A 15,778-nucleotide genomic window follows, 5' to 3' on the forward strand; every position below is an offset into this window, starting at 1 on the left:
ATCAGCATATAGAAAATTGATATTCCACAAGGGCCCAAAAACCATTGTGTGGGAAGTGGATGCCTTCTTTAACATGCGGGGCTACAAAGGATAGCCACATGGAGACAAAAGAAATGCGACCATGACCTCACCGCATGCACAAGATCAAGGTGGATCACAGACCTAGAAGTAAAATCCAAAACTATAAGAACCATCAACGAAAACATCAGGACAAACATAAGAACCTGGGCACGGGGAATCATATGCTAACTGCAATAGGGAAGGATACCTATGCACAACTGAACCTGATATTGGTAGGTGGCATATAATAAGGATAAAACACGGGTGTGCATCAAAAGACTCCACCAAGAGAGTAAAAAGAGAACACACAGACTGGGAGAGGATTTTGAGCAATGACACAACAGACAAAGGGCTTCATACTAAAATCTACAATACCTCCTTAGCCTGCAAAAGGAAGAAAACCGTTAACCCCTTGAGGAAGTGAACAAAATGCCTGAACAGATCTATAATTGGGAGGAGACTAGAATGGCTAATAAGCATATAAGGAAATGCTCCCTATTATTAACCATCTGAGAAATGCAAATTAAACAACCTTATGATACCACCTATCAGCCTTAAGAATAGCCCAAAGCAGAAAATCAGAGAGCAACTATTGTTGGGGGGTATGTGACAAGATATGGACTCTCCTCCACAGCTGGTAGTTGTGTAGATATGTACTGCTCTGTGGAAAGGGGTCTGGTGATATTTAAAGCAAATAGAAATTGTTTCTCCTTACAACCCAGCAATCAATATACTGGGCATCTATCTGAAAGAGGTAGATATGGAACAAGGCCAGTTGTCTGCTCTCCAATGTTTACTGTGGTGCAATGCACAATCACAAGGATTTCAAGCAGTGTAAATGCCCATCGATAGAGGAGTGCATTGGAAACTGCTGGCACATACGCACAGTGGAATACAGGACATCACTAAGAGGCTCTGATGACTCATGGAGCACGTGGTCTCCTGGGAAGAACTGAAGGTAAATAGGCTAAGTGAAACTAGCCAATCACAAAAGGACAAGTACAACATGAGTCCTTGGAAGTAAGAATAATCAACACGGTAGGCATAGAAGAAAAGCCACTCATGTCACTCTCTATGGGTTGAGGAACAGGCAATAGGGCAGGGGACACAACAAACCAAAGGAAACAATGTCATTTCAACACAAAGAAGGTGAAAGGGTGTGGGGGGTGGAGGAGATAATGGGGGGTGGGGGAAAGAGGGAGATAATGGCACTGAAGGAGCAGGGAACTAATCCACCAAAGGGGAGGTTATTGTTTATTTGTCTACAGAAATGGGATGGAGCAAGTCATAAACAGAGATGTCTACTGGGCCCCAATCAAAGCCAAGTTGAATCTCTCCCTAGAAGTATGTGCTACAGAGGACAACTCTAACCTACAGGCTGGGAGAGGAGATGGCCTGCCACGCCCACATAGAAGCAAACCAAGAAGAAAAAAGAGACAGTGAGGGACCAGGCCCCACACTGACACACCAATCCCTGAGGACAGAGTCCCTGCACGGAGCTGCTAAGACACAAAGAGCACTGTAGAGCCGACAGCAGCAGGACACAGTATGTCCCCTCGCTGGAGCATACAGCAACAGAGGGCAATACTGGGGACACAAGGCAAGGAGGGAGTCTGGTCTGACCAGCACCTCACCAGCGCCCATGACACCATCCCTTCCCCCAGTTGGGGCAAAGCAAGAGGAAACAGCAGATCAGCAAGGAGAACAAAGCAAAGACACAAAGTCCCTTAGGAGGCCCCAAAATAGACTTCAAGCTTGGAGAAAATGTTCTGAGAACCCCCCACAGCCAGTAAGGGAGAGTCATACAGACAGAAAGGTTAGACAGACAGATCTGGAATTATTTATGCGATTTTTTGGTTAGTTTTATTTTTCTCTCTTTTTCAATCTTTTCTTTTCTTTTTGTTTTGTCTCTCTTACTGTTGTTTTGCCTACCTATATTAGATAGACATGGGAAGCAAGCCTGAGGAGAAAGCAATGAGACCATCTGTTCTTCAGGGTCTTGTGGGGAAGAGGACACAGGGAAGAGCGAAGTGATCAACCAATGCCATAGACAAGGGGATAATTAGGAAATTAAGATCCACAATGAGGAGAATGTGGAAACCCTGGTGGTGTTGGAGCCACAGCAATCTAGCTGAGGGAATGACTAAGAGGAGGAAGGGTGAGCATGATGGCGGAGCAAGAGGAACCTAAAAGGAAGCAGGAGAGCTCTAGGAGGCAAAGCTCTATAGATAGATATAAACATAGGTGTGTACATATGTAAATATATTAATTCATAAAAATGAAGATGTTGGCATATGCACATATATTTAAATGACATTACATTAAGGATATGGACAGATTTGAGGCCTCTGCTCAAGCCCTTCCTTAATACAATAACCCTTTGTTCTACCAAACCTGCATTCTGTAATGCTCACCCTCCCTATAGGATTGCTAAAGGCAAAATAAGTACATAAACAAAAGTGGTGAAGACATTTTTTGGTGCCGGCTATCAAGATATAATGTCTGGAGTCTTAAAGGCTGGAAGTTAAACAAGTGGTCATTTAGCAGAGAAGCAACAGCCCACATGGAAGAAATACACCAGTCTATGCGATCATGAGGTGTGCAGGAGCAAGTAACCTGACCACCCATCAGAACACCCAGCCATCAGAACACCCAAAACAAAACAAAACCACCATAGTGTTGAGAATGAGCAGGGTCAGAGCAGAGACCCAAAACCCATCCGCAGAAATAGGAAATACCCTGACAGAAGGGTCACAAGGAAGGGATGAATCAACTAGGAAGCAGTAAATCACCAATGAAACGCAGTATTCCTCTAGTTTTTTAATGTTTCCTCACCCCAGTTATCGTGACCCTAGTCCTGCCCTGCAGTTCTGGCTAGAGGATAATCCAAATCAAAAATATGCACACTGGTACACATAACAGCTCACAACATGGATTCCCTGTCAGAAACCCCTCAGGAACAGACTTGGGAGTAGCTACACCAGGAGGGGTAGGGGAAGGGGAGGGAGAAGGGGAGGACAGGGGAACTCATGGCAATGGTGTATGCCTATTGCTACCGCCAGCTAGGGGGATGCACAACAGAAAGGTGGGTGAAGGGAGACAACCATCGCTATAAGATATTAAAATAACAATAATTTATAATCCATCAAGTGATGACAGGATGGGAAGCAAGGAGGGTGGGAAAAAAAGAGGACCTCATACCAAGCGTTCAATTAAGAACATGTATAGAAAACGATGACGGTAACCTACAAAACATTTCACTTTTATAAACTGGATAGTTTTATGACTTTTATAAATTACTTGTGTGATTTAAGCACATTTATTATTTAGATACACAGAAGTGTATTAACTTCCCCCCTCCCTACCAAATTCTCTTATAGTGCACATTAGCTGCCAGTCACTTCTTGACTCTAATCTCTAGTCATCTTTAACATATTAGTCACACAATATGTCATCTTTGAAGATTAGCTTCTTTTACTTAATAAAATATGTTTGAGAAGAAAGTCATACGTGTTGATTTGTATAGTTTGTTTCTTCTTTGTTTACTCATTTGTCTGCTGTTTGTTTGCTTGAGATAAAATTGTTACTAAGGTTCTAAATCCACTTCAATTTTCACTTTCTCTCTTCCTTTTTTTAAGCCATTAACAACATATTTGTGTTTGAGGGATATGGAGGATCTGAAGGGATTATCAATATTTTTGTTTCCTTTTAAAGAAACAGACTACATATATTTGCCCAGCCAATTTCAAGATAAAACCTACAACAATATTTTATCAAACCCTCCATATAAGTGAGGGTCTCTTTTCTTGTTTCATTTTTGGCTTATTACTTCTTATAAATGAATTCCCCAAGGTGATTGTCCAAATACAGAGTGGTCACTTGATGAGATAGAGGTTTGGGGTGATTAACTTTGTTAAAACTACAGTGCAAAATATACAGCTTCATTGACAATTGAAAGATGTACATGTGCAATTGAAAGATGTATATGTGAAACTAAAAATGAATGTCAACAACAATCTATAAAATACTAAAAGAATAAGAAAATTAGATTTTCAGCAATCTAGATGGAAATATTATGGTATGATTAAAAACCCAATCAGTAGAAAACTATACAAAATACATTAACACAAAATTTGCCATTTGCCAATAATTAGAACAGAGATTAAAATAAGTAAATTTAAATTTTAGAGTAGTTTTATATTTATTTGAAAATTTGTGAAATAGTAACAGTCTCCCATTCAACCCTTTCCACATTAACAGCTTCCTCTATTATTTACTACTTGAAATTAGTGTGGTCATTTGTAATAAATGACAAACCTTTCCTGACAAATATTTATTAACTAACATCACTCTGAAATCATGGTTCAATACTTGATAAATCTAGGAGCTTTGCAAATGCACAAAGTCATGTATCCACCATTACAGGAACTACATTACAAAAGAGAATAGTTTCATTGCACTAAAAATCCGACACCATCTATTCACACCTTCCCATCCCCTTCTGAAGTCCTGGGAACTCATTGATCTTTCATTCTTCCTTCGGTTTTATTAACCAGAATGTCCTGCAGTCAGGGTCATACAATATGTCCCTTTTAAGCAGGTTTCTTTCACTTAGCAAAAGACATGTCAGGTGATTGTGCTTGTGTTTGTGGACTCACACTCCTCCTTCATTATTACTAAATGACATTGCATTCCATACATACCTCATGTGGTTCCTCCATTGAGCTATTGGAAATTATCATGAGTGCTTCCAAATGGGAGCACAGCAGAATAACGTTAGGAAGGAAAAACGGACTTGAGGACAATGGCAAATTGACTAAAATGTAAATATGTGTGAAAATCTTTATGTAGTTATGTGTCCTTAAATCAATTGGATACATACTTGGATTTTTGATTGCATGCTACATTGTATGATAAAAGAATAATTAGCTTTATACTTTAAAATTTATACAGAAGTAAATAATTATTCCTTTCCTCCAAAAATGAATGCCAGCTTCTATTGCTCTGTATCCTTAACATCTCAGAGTTGTCAATGATATTCATTTCACTCATTATATTAGTTATATAGTTTGTCACAATGTTGTCTTCATTTGAAATTTCCTAACATGAGACAGAATCATTTTATCTACTTATATGGCTTCTGTATATTTTCTTAGGTGTCTATTCAGATGTTTTTCTCACTTTTAAATTGATTTACTTGTATTCCGAATTTTAAAAAATTATGTTTTAAGTTCAAGCACTTGTGCCATAGCTTATATTTTGAAATTGATTTCTCCCAGTAAGGATGGCAATTCATTATGCAGTAAGATCAAATCCCTCACAACTGGAACAGTAGAGAGCATGATCATGATAAATGGAGACAATGTTGAAGTTGGAAGGAATTTTTTCTAGCTTCGATCCACACTCCATGCTTATGGAAGCAGCAATCCAATCAAAAGTTGTTTTCCATTGTCTAAAGCGCTGCAGTAGACATCTGTCGAGTATTGAAAACAAGGGTGATTTTGTGAGAACTAGGGTGCACCTGACCCAGTCATGGTATTTTCCAGTGACTCATTACATGTGGAAGCGGGACAGTGAATGAAAAGATTGAAAAAGAATCAATGCATTTAAATTGTGCTGCTGGAGGAATATATTCAAAGTACATGGACTGCTAAAGGGACACACAGATCTGTACTGGAAGAAGTAATGCCAGAGTGCTCCTTACAGACAAGGATGACAAGACTTCATTTACATACTTTGGATACAGTGTCAGGATTCCAATTCCCGGGGAAAGGTGTACTGTTAGGTCAAGTAGAGGGACTGTGACCAAGAGGACGTTTCTCTAGGAGGTTCGCAGACACTGTGGCTGCAATTATAAGGGAGGTTGAGGACCAGGCAGTGCACTTTTCTCTTGTGCCTGAGGTTACTCTGGCCCAGAACCGACTTGAGGGCACCTCACAAGCACAACAATGTCATCAAATCAGCAATAGGAACCTTGGCTTCTCCTTCTGTGATTGTGTACTTTCTTTTTTAAACATTTTATTTGGGGTTCCTACGTTTCTTATCACAATCCATACATACATCAGTCGTGTAAAGCACATTGGTATATTCATTGGCCTCATCATTCTCAAAACATCTGCTGTCCACCCAAGCTCCTGGCATCAGCTCCTCATTTTCTTTTTTTTTTTAAATCATTTTATTAGGGACTAATACAACTCCGACCACAATCCATACTACATCAATTGTGTAAAGCACATTTGTGCATTCGTTACCCTCATCATTCTCAAAACATTTGCTCTGCACCCAAGCCCCTGACATCAGCTCCTCACCTTTTCTCCTCCATCCCCACTCCCCCCTCCATCATAAACCCTTGATAATTTATAAATTATTTTGTCATATCTTGCTCTGTCCCATGTCTTCCTAACCCCACTTTTCTTTTGTATGTCCCCAAGGAAGGAGGTCACATATCAATCCTTGAAATCGGTTCCCCCTTTTCAACACACCCTCCCTATGCCCTCCCAGTATCACCACTCACACCACTGGTCCTGAAGGGATCATCCTCCCTGGATTCCCTGTGTTTCCAGTTCCCATTTGTACCAGTGTATATCCTCTGGTCTAGCCAGACTTGCAAGGTAGAATTCGATCATGACAGTGGCGGGGAAGCATTTAGGGACTAGAGGAAAGTTGTATTTTTCATAGTTGCTACATCAAACCCTGTCTCATCTCCTCCTCAAGACTCTTATGTATAGGAATATCCAGTGAACTACAAATTAGCTTTGGGTCTCCACTCCACACTCCCCCACTCATTCACTATGGTAAGATTTTTTGTTCTGGTGATGCCTGATACCTGATCCTTTGACACCTTGTGATCGCACAGGCTGGTGTGCTTCTTCCATGTGAGCTTTGTTGCTTCTGAGCTACATGGCCGCTTGTTCACATTCAAACCTTTAAGACCCCAGACACTATATATTTTGATAGCCAGGCACCATCAGCTTTCTTTGCCACATTTGCTTATGCACCCACTTGTCTTCAGCAGTCATATCAGAGAGATGTGCACAAAATTATATGATTTTTTTTTTGGTCTTTGATGCCTGATACCTGATCCCTTCAGCACTCCATGGTCACACAGGCTGGTATGCTTCTTCCATGTGGGCTTTATTGCTTCTGAGCCAGATGGCTGCTTGTTTACCTTCAAGACTTTAAGACCCTAGGTGCCATAGATTTTGATAGTCAGATACCATCAGCTTTCTTTACCACATTTAGTTGTTCACCCACTTTGTCTTCCGCGGTTGTGTCGGGAAGGTGAGCATCATAGAATGCCAATTGAATAGAAGAAAATATTCTTGCATTGAGGGAGTACTTGAGTGGAGATACAATATCTCTCTGCTACCTTAATACTAACCCTATAGATATATGCACATTTCAATACACAAAGGAATTGAGATTCTTGTGTATGTTTAAATCATTATCTCAATCTTCATTTTATTTGGGGACTCATACAGCTCTTATCACAATGTATCCATCCATCCATTGTGTCAAGCACATTTGTACATATATTGCCACCATCATTTTCAAAACATTTTCTTTCTACTTGAGCCCTTGGTATTATATCATACACGTCCATCCCTACCCTCCCTCTCTCATGAACCCTTCATAATTTATCATTGTTTTTATGTCTTTCACTTACTGCTGGCACCCTTTACCCACTTTACTCCCATCCCCACGGGATGGGGTTATATGTGAATCAATGTGATCGGTTCCACTTTCCCCGCCCCTACCCCTCCCCCATTTACCTTATCCTCGTGGTATAGCTAATCTCATTATTGGTCCTGAGGGGTTTGTCTGTCCTTTGGATTCCCAGTGCTTCCAGCTCTTATATGTATCTAGCTTGATTGGTAATGTACCAGTGGGGTCATGAATCGGAGGGGAGGAGCATTAAAGAACTAAAGTTGTATGTTTCATTGGTGATAAACTGCACACTGACTAGCTTGTCTCTTACTTGTGACCCTTCTGTAAGGGAATGTCCAATTGTCAACAGATGGACTTTGATTCTCACCCTTAACTCCCCCTCATTCACATTGATATGATTTTTTTGTTCTGGGTCTTTTATGCCTGATACCTGATCCCTTCGACATCTGATGATCATACAGGCTGGTGTGCTTCATACATGTGGACTTTGTTGCCTTCTCAGCAGGTGGCCACTTGCTTAACTTCAAGCTGTTAAGACACCAGATAATGTGATATCCAGGCATGATCAGTTTTCTTCACCACGTTTGCATATGCACTCATTTTGTCTTCAGGGATCCAGTCAGGAAGGTGAGCATCACAGATAGCCGACTTATTAGAACAATGTGTTCTTGTTTTGAGAACAAAGATATATGTACAAAGATCTATATTTCATATCATTATATATAAATATAATTACATATATCCATTCCTGTATTTAGGCTTATAAATGTCCTTTGACTCCCAAGTTCTTTCCTCTAGTTCCATTTACTTTCCTCCTGTCCCACTATCATGTTCAGTCTTCAATAGGGTTTCAGTAATTCCTCTCAGCTGCATTGCCATGATCTTCATCATTAAAAAAAAAGGTCAATATATATTATTGTGTCTTGAGACATAAACGTCTCAAGAACCGGACCCGTACTTAAGCGTCCTGTTCACTGTTTATGTAGAGCCAATTATTTTTTTTTAATTCCTGCTGGGAGGTGGCTATTTTTGAATGCCAAGGGATGCACTCCCAGGGGGTTCTCTAGTGCCATCAGCCTCCTCTTGTTCTTAGATATATCTGAAAACATGCTATAAAACAGAACAATTCTTTTAAGAGTCTCAGTAATTGTGAGAAATTTTCCTACTCATATGTGTTCACTTCAAAAATTGCATCCTTACCAGAAATCCTCAATTATCTATCCAACATATAAAAAAACATCTTGTGAGTATTTGTGGTTATTAATTTAATTTTCATCTTACTGTGTTTGTTACAATTTGAATAGCTAATTTATCTTCTTACACTGTCCCTTGATTTATACAGAAACATTGTAAATGATTTAAATTGAAAATATAGATAGGGAAAATAAACACACATATGATCTAATTTTTTTATTCATTCTATTGAAATACTCAACCCCAGTATTATAGTAGAATTGATATTTATTCTGAAAAATACGTTGGGAGCAGAAACCAGCCTTGTCCCTTGCTGATGGTAAAAACTGTATTCTGGTGCAGAAATAGTCTGCGTTCAGCCCACAAACTCAGCTTTTAAGTTGATAATTTAAATTAACATTAAATATATAATTTTAAATTATATTAGTTTAAATTGAATATATTTAACTAAAATTATATTAGATATACATTTATATTTATATTCTATTTGTTTTACCAAAATTTTTGGCTTTATTAATACTTAACTATATAAAACCATTTTTCATTGCTAAGCATTCAATTTTATATTTTCTTTGTACAGAGTGACTTATTAATCACATGACATACATGTAAACTTTATATATACAGATCATTTTACTTAAACTATAATTCTAGTAATTTCTGATTGTATATTATGGGATATATACACATTTGGAAATAAGTACATTTTACAGAGTACCTCTAAAGATGATTTTCAGAATATTATCTCCATATATTCATTTCAAAATATTTTGGAAATTTGAGAAAATTATAAATGCATAATGGATATGTGGGTAAATGAAAAATCTACCCATAAACAAAATACATTCTCCATTTGGGGGCTTGAAAGGGTATCCTATCAATTTCCTATAAAAATCAAAAACAACATCAATTTACATTTTGAGGAATGAGAGAATCATGTACTCCTCTAATCCCCTATGAAAAATTCCCCAATGCCTGATATATGCCATCCAATTGCAAATATTCAGCTAAAGAAATATTTGGTTTTCGAACTGTCCTCATACCATTCTGTCATATTTTCTATTGTTATGATCATTTTAAAAACAATTGCACTTAAAAAAAGGAGGGTGCTTTATATTCACTTTTTCTTTTCTTATTCGAATTCAGTCAATACAGTGGTTATGGTTGGTTCACTGTAGCTGCAACACTGGGCAGAAGCTAGAATGTGAGGAAGGCGCAGGCCCGGGCAACATGTCATTCTGTTGTGCTTTGGGTCTCTATGGATCACAGCCAACCAGATGGTACTTAACAACAATGGATACAGCTTCACATTGGATTGTTATTCAAAAGATCAACAGTTGGAAACCACCAGACCCTTTGTTGGAGAAAGATGGGGCTTTAAACTATGACACAGAGTTAGAGTCTGAGAAACCCACAGCAGCAGCTCCACACTCCCTGAATGGTCCCTAGAGTGGGCATTGACTCTGTGGCCATGAATTTAAGGGTTTTTTTTTTTGTATATTTATAAATTGGAATAACGTTGAGGGCAAAAGGAAGCACATGGTCAATCCTTTTGTCAGTCACTTATAATTTTTATTGACTTTTCTTCAACATAGCAACAATTTTGAGATTTTCCTCGATTTATAATATTTTTAAAATATTAACATCATAATTAAAAATATATGGAGAGATAAAGGTACTAAGGTTTTCCAATATTTCTATGACTACATGGTAAATAAATGACATACAGGATAGAAAGCACATCTTTCCTTTTGGGGGCTCATACAACTCTTATTACAATCCACATATACATCACTGTATAAAGCACCGTAGTACATTTGTCTTAGTCAGCCTTAAGTATAATGAAACAAATATTAATTACCAAAAGTAATATTTTTTTTTTACATTTCAAGAAAGATAAAAAATATATTAGTTTCAACTTATAGAACTAGGGGTGATTAATTGTGGTAATTATATGAATATATAAATTGAGAAAATATTTAATTGAAGTAAATCAATCAGGTTTTTAGGTGAAGTGATTATTTTTAATATATTTAAGTTCAAAAACATGGCAATACATATTTAAGGTGAAAGCATGCATATAGTTATAAAATTTAAATTGTAAAATGGAAATAAAATCTAAAACGTATGTACAACTCCTTTTCAATAACATCCCTAAGAGAATGTTTCTAAGTCAGCAATTGGTAGGAAATCATGGGAATGACCTTCCAGGTCTGGATCACTGTGATATAAAAGTGGACCCGAAACAGGCTATTGAGGCCCCTGCAGTCCTTGGATAGCGCAATGGATGAAAAACAGATTAAAAGTCACCTGGGAACATAAGTTATCCTGGTGGGAAACTGAAAAGCTGTAGCAATCCAAAATCCTGGTAGAGAAAATGCACCATCTAAAACAACGTAACCTTTGAGCAGACACACCTATCACATACACATGCTCTTACACGTACATCTTCATAGATTAATATACTCATTTGTTTCATAGTATAGTTATTTCATTTCAACGTGTGTATAACATTTTCTAAATTGCATAATTACAATGGCAATTATATTTGGGAATGTGTGAATAATTTAAACTATGCATAATAGTCTAAATAAATAAATCCTGGTGTAATATTAATTTCACTTGATTAATTATAGTACCTACTTTATTTTTATTATTTTTTTTTATATTTTCCTATTCTTTTTTTTTTTTAACAATTTATTGGGGCTGATACAATTCTTTTCACAGTTCATACATATACATACATCAATTGTATAAAGCACATCTGTACAGTCTTTGTCCTAATCATTTTTTTCTCTTTTCTTCTTTTACATTTTATTAGGGACTCCAACAACTCTTACCACAATCCATACATATACATACATCCATTGTATAAAGCACATCCATACATTCCCTGCCCCAATCATTCTCAAGGCATTTGCTCTCCACTTAAGCCCCTTGCATCAGGTCCTCTTTTTTTTTTCCCCCCTCCCTCCCCTTTCCCCCCTCCCTCATATGCCCTTGGTAATTTCTACCTCGTTATTTTGTCATATAGTACCTACTTTAAATAAGAATTAAAATTGCTCTGTAAAGTGTAATAAGATATTTAAAATCACATGTCTAAATGAAACCAAAACTTTAGCTGTTAATATGAACAAATATATATTGATAAAAGAAGATGATTATCAGAGAGAATAATTCTTCAGGGTGTTTTCCAAAAGAAACAAAATAATTAGTGGTGGAAATGGAAATAAAATAGTATTTTTCCCTCAGTAGGAAGAAAATGAGCTCAAATTATTCATAAAAAATTGAGTTACTTTAATTAAACTGTAACCTTTTTATCTATTATGGATTGTTTTGGTCACCAACTAATTATTTACTAATTGTGTTCAGATAATAAAATATATGCATAGAAATAACCTATATTAATGAATTAACCTGTCCGGCAAACTTTAGATCTTTGACTCCAAATAGTACATAAGCATCAGTGATAAAAATGAAGACCAACATGAAAACAACTGATTTTGATGCCATTCAGAAATAATTTACACCAGGAAAAATACTAAAGGAATATGTGTTAATATCAGATAAGAGAAATATAATGGATAAATGGAGATCAATGCATGTATTAACTATATGTCTTTTCTCCTCTGATTCTTCTTTTTTTTAAAGGTATTTTTACATGTGTCTCACCAAGTCCTTAAAAACTTATGCTAGAATGTCTAACTCTACCAGAGTGACTGAATTTCTGCTCTCAGGATTTTCTGATGTGTGGGAGTTCAGAGTCTTGCACACAATGTTATTTTTACTAATGTACTTGGCGACTCTCACAGGGAATCTTCTCATTGTCACAGTGATCACTGTTGACCAAAGACTTCATACCCCCATGTATTTCTTTATCCTGAATCTGTCTCTCTGGGATATGTGCTACATTTCTGTGACTGTACCAAAGGCATGTGTCATCTTCCTGCTAAACAACAGGGTGATTTCCGTGGCTGGATGTGCAGCTCAGATTTTCCTCGTGGTGTTATGTGCTTATGCAGAGTTGCTGCTGCTCACCATCATGGCCCGTGACCGCTATGTGGCCATCTGCCAGCCCCTCCACTACCATGTGATCATGACCCCTCGTGTCTGTGTCCAAATGATGCTGGCCTCTGTGCTCAGTGGTCTGGTCTATGCAGGTGTGCACACTGGGAACACATTCCATTTGTCTTTCTGTCATTCTAATGTGGTTCATCAGTTTTTCTGTGATATCCCTCCTCTGCTGGTACTCTCCTGCTCTGATACCTTAAACAATGAAATTATAATTTTTGCCTCTTCAATGATAATAGCTGGTGGCTGCTTTTTCTTCATCACCATGTCTTATGTTCACATATTTTCTACGGTGCTCAAGTTTCCAACCAGAGGGGAACGCAGAAAAGCCTTTTCCACCTGTATCCCACACATCCTCATTGTCATAGTTTTCCTTGGCTCTGGTGCTGCTGTGTATCTGAAGCCAACCTCTGACTCCCCTCTATTACAGGACATGGTCATTTCTGTGTTCTATTCTATAGTGCCTCCTTTCTTGAATCCTGTCATCTACACTCTTAGAAACAAGCAGATAAAGGAGGCTATAAGACAAGTTATGAAAAAAACACTCATTTCTTTCAGGTAAGTATTACTTCAATGCATTTCTACTTTGATTGTAAGAGTTAAAAATGTTTCAAAGATAATGGTCGGTCCATTTAGTAAATTTGGTGGACCTGGATTGGATTGTAGCTAACAAAGCTTGCGTTTATGTGCGAGCAATGAAATAATATCACACAATTGATTTTGTTTCCCTTCAAAAATACACATTTCTTGATTCCCGTGTCTTCACTGCTACACATTTTTATCATTTTCTAAATATCTATCTCCATATATTCCCTCATCAAGGGAGCCTTGGTTGCTGAATGTGTACCTGCTAGACCGATAACCAGAAGGTTTGTGTCAATCACTCCATAAAAGGGAAAATGAACTTGTCAATCTGGTTCTACACATATCACAGTCTTGGAATCCCTCTCTGGGGTCACGGGGACAGAAGTAACTTGATGGCCAAGAGTTCTGCAGAATTTTGATAAGTGATATTAGCTGTGTCTGATGTCTCTGTACAATAAGACATACAATGTTGTACTTGTTGCGATTTACAGGTGCCATGGAGTCAATTTTGACTCCAATCTCTTGTGAAGATGGAGAACTTCCTCAGCACATTTTCATATCGGTTAAATTCTCATGTTTGTAAGCATTATTGAAGCAGAATACTAGACCTTTATCCTGTATAGCTGCTGCGTGGATCTAAACTGGCAAAATTTTTGTTTGTTTGTTTATTAGCAGTTAAAGTTTTAAGGTTTTTGAGCCACAAAGTCTCCTAATCTTATATTTATAGTAATACTAAAATGTACATAATGACACCCAAAATATGGTCATATGATAAGATATAATTCCTTTTCTTAGAGGAAAGGGAAGCATTCTGTTTTTAAGAGAAATTAACTGTACCTTCTTATTTTCTCCATAGTTTCAAAAGATAAATTAAAATTATAAAATATTTTAATAACTTGTTTTTATGTGAGATCAAATGGTTTCTTACTCATATTGTAATTATTCGTTGCCATCAAGTTCACTCCAAGCCATAGCGACCCTGTGCACAACAGAATGAAACACTGCATAGTCCTGTGCCATCCTGACGATAATACTTGGCCTGATCTCATTGCCGCAGCCACTGTGTCAATCCATCACATTGAGGGTCTTTCTCTTTTTGCCGCCCTTCCTCCTTACCAAACATGATGACCTTCTCCAGGGATTGAGCTCTCCTGAAAATATGTCCAAAGTATGAAGATGAAGTCTTGCCATCCTTGTCTCTAAGTGTCATGCTTTGTTACTTCTTCTGATACATATCAGTTTGTGTTTTAGCAGTGCAAGGGAGATCATAGAAGAATCGATGCATTTGCGTTGTGGTGCTGGAGAAGGATGTTGACAGTACTATGAACTGCTCAGGAACAAACAGGTCTGCCCTTACTCATGGAAACCTTATATATATCAGAAGGAAACACTGCCCGTCCACTCCCGTGTTCATAATAATTACTAAGTGTGAGCCTATTGTTGCAGTCATTGTGCCAATCCATCATTTTTAGGATCTTCCTTGCATTTTTCTTCTGGATATCTACATTATATCCAATACTCTTTGCCAACGCCATAACAAAAATGCAATAATTCTTATTTGGTCTTCCTTATGCCTTGTACAGATTTCATATGCACACTGAAATTATTACAACTAATGGTTTATTATTATTTTTAGCAGTGAATTTAACTTTCTCTGACAGAAAATAAAATTAAAGTACATTTTCCTCTCTTTTTGTTATGTGTGTTTCTTTAATATCTCCTTTATTATAATGATTCTGATCCATATTCCTGAAGTTTTACAAAGGTAAAATAATGAAAAATATATTTCATATACTTAGATATGGAGTTTGCTCATGTAAGGTAATAAATTATTCTTCTTTTAGAAAATCATTTTATAGGGGGCTCTTACAATTCTTATAACTATCCATACATCAGTTGTATCAAGCACATTTATACAAATGTAGCCATCATCATTTTAAAACATTTTGTTTCTACTCAAGCCCTTGGTATCAGTGCCTTTTTCCCCCCTCATTCCCCCACCCTTCCACACTGGTGAACCCTGGATAAATTATAAATTTATATTATTGTCATATCTTACACCATCCACAGTGTGCTTTTCTGTTCTTCCCCAGGGGGGGGGAGTGAGACATTTCTGTTCTCATCCCCAGGGGGGTGGGCAGTTTTACATAGATCGTTGTGATGTATTCTCTCTTTCTCCCCCTATTTCCCTCATCTTCCA

At 37.5% G+C, this 15,778-nt stretch overlaps 1 protein-coding gene across 1 annotated transcript; it reads left to right on the plus strand.

The window, feature by feature from the left end:
• Positions 1–12,619: 12,619 nt before the first annotated feature.
• LOC142441195 (olfactory receptor 14C36-like) lies at positions 12,620–13,555 on the plus strand. Its single transcript, XM_075543247.1, has one exon. The coding sequence runs from the start codon at positions 12,620–12,622 to the stop codon at positions 13,553–13,555; it is 936 nt and encodes a 311-aa protein (XP_075399362.1).
• The last annotated feature ends 2,223 nt before the right edge of the window (positions 13,556–15,778 follow it).

Source organism: Tenrec ecaudatus, chromosome 2, assembly GCF_050624435.1.
Source record: "Tenrec ecaudatus isolate mTenEca1 chromosome 2, mTenEca1.hap1, whole genome shotgun sequence".
NCBI classification, from domain to species: domain Eukaryota; kingdom Metazoa; phylum Chordata; class Mammalia; order Afrosoricida; family Tenrecidae; genus Tenrec; species Tenrec ecaudatus.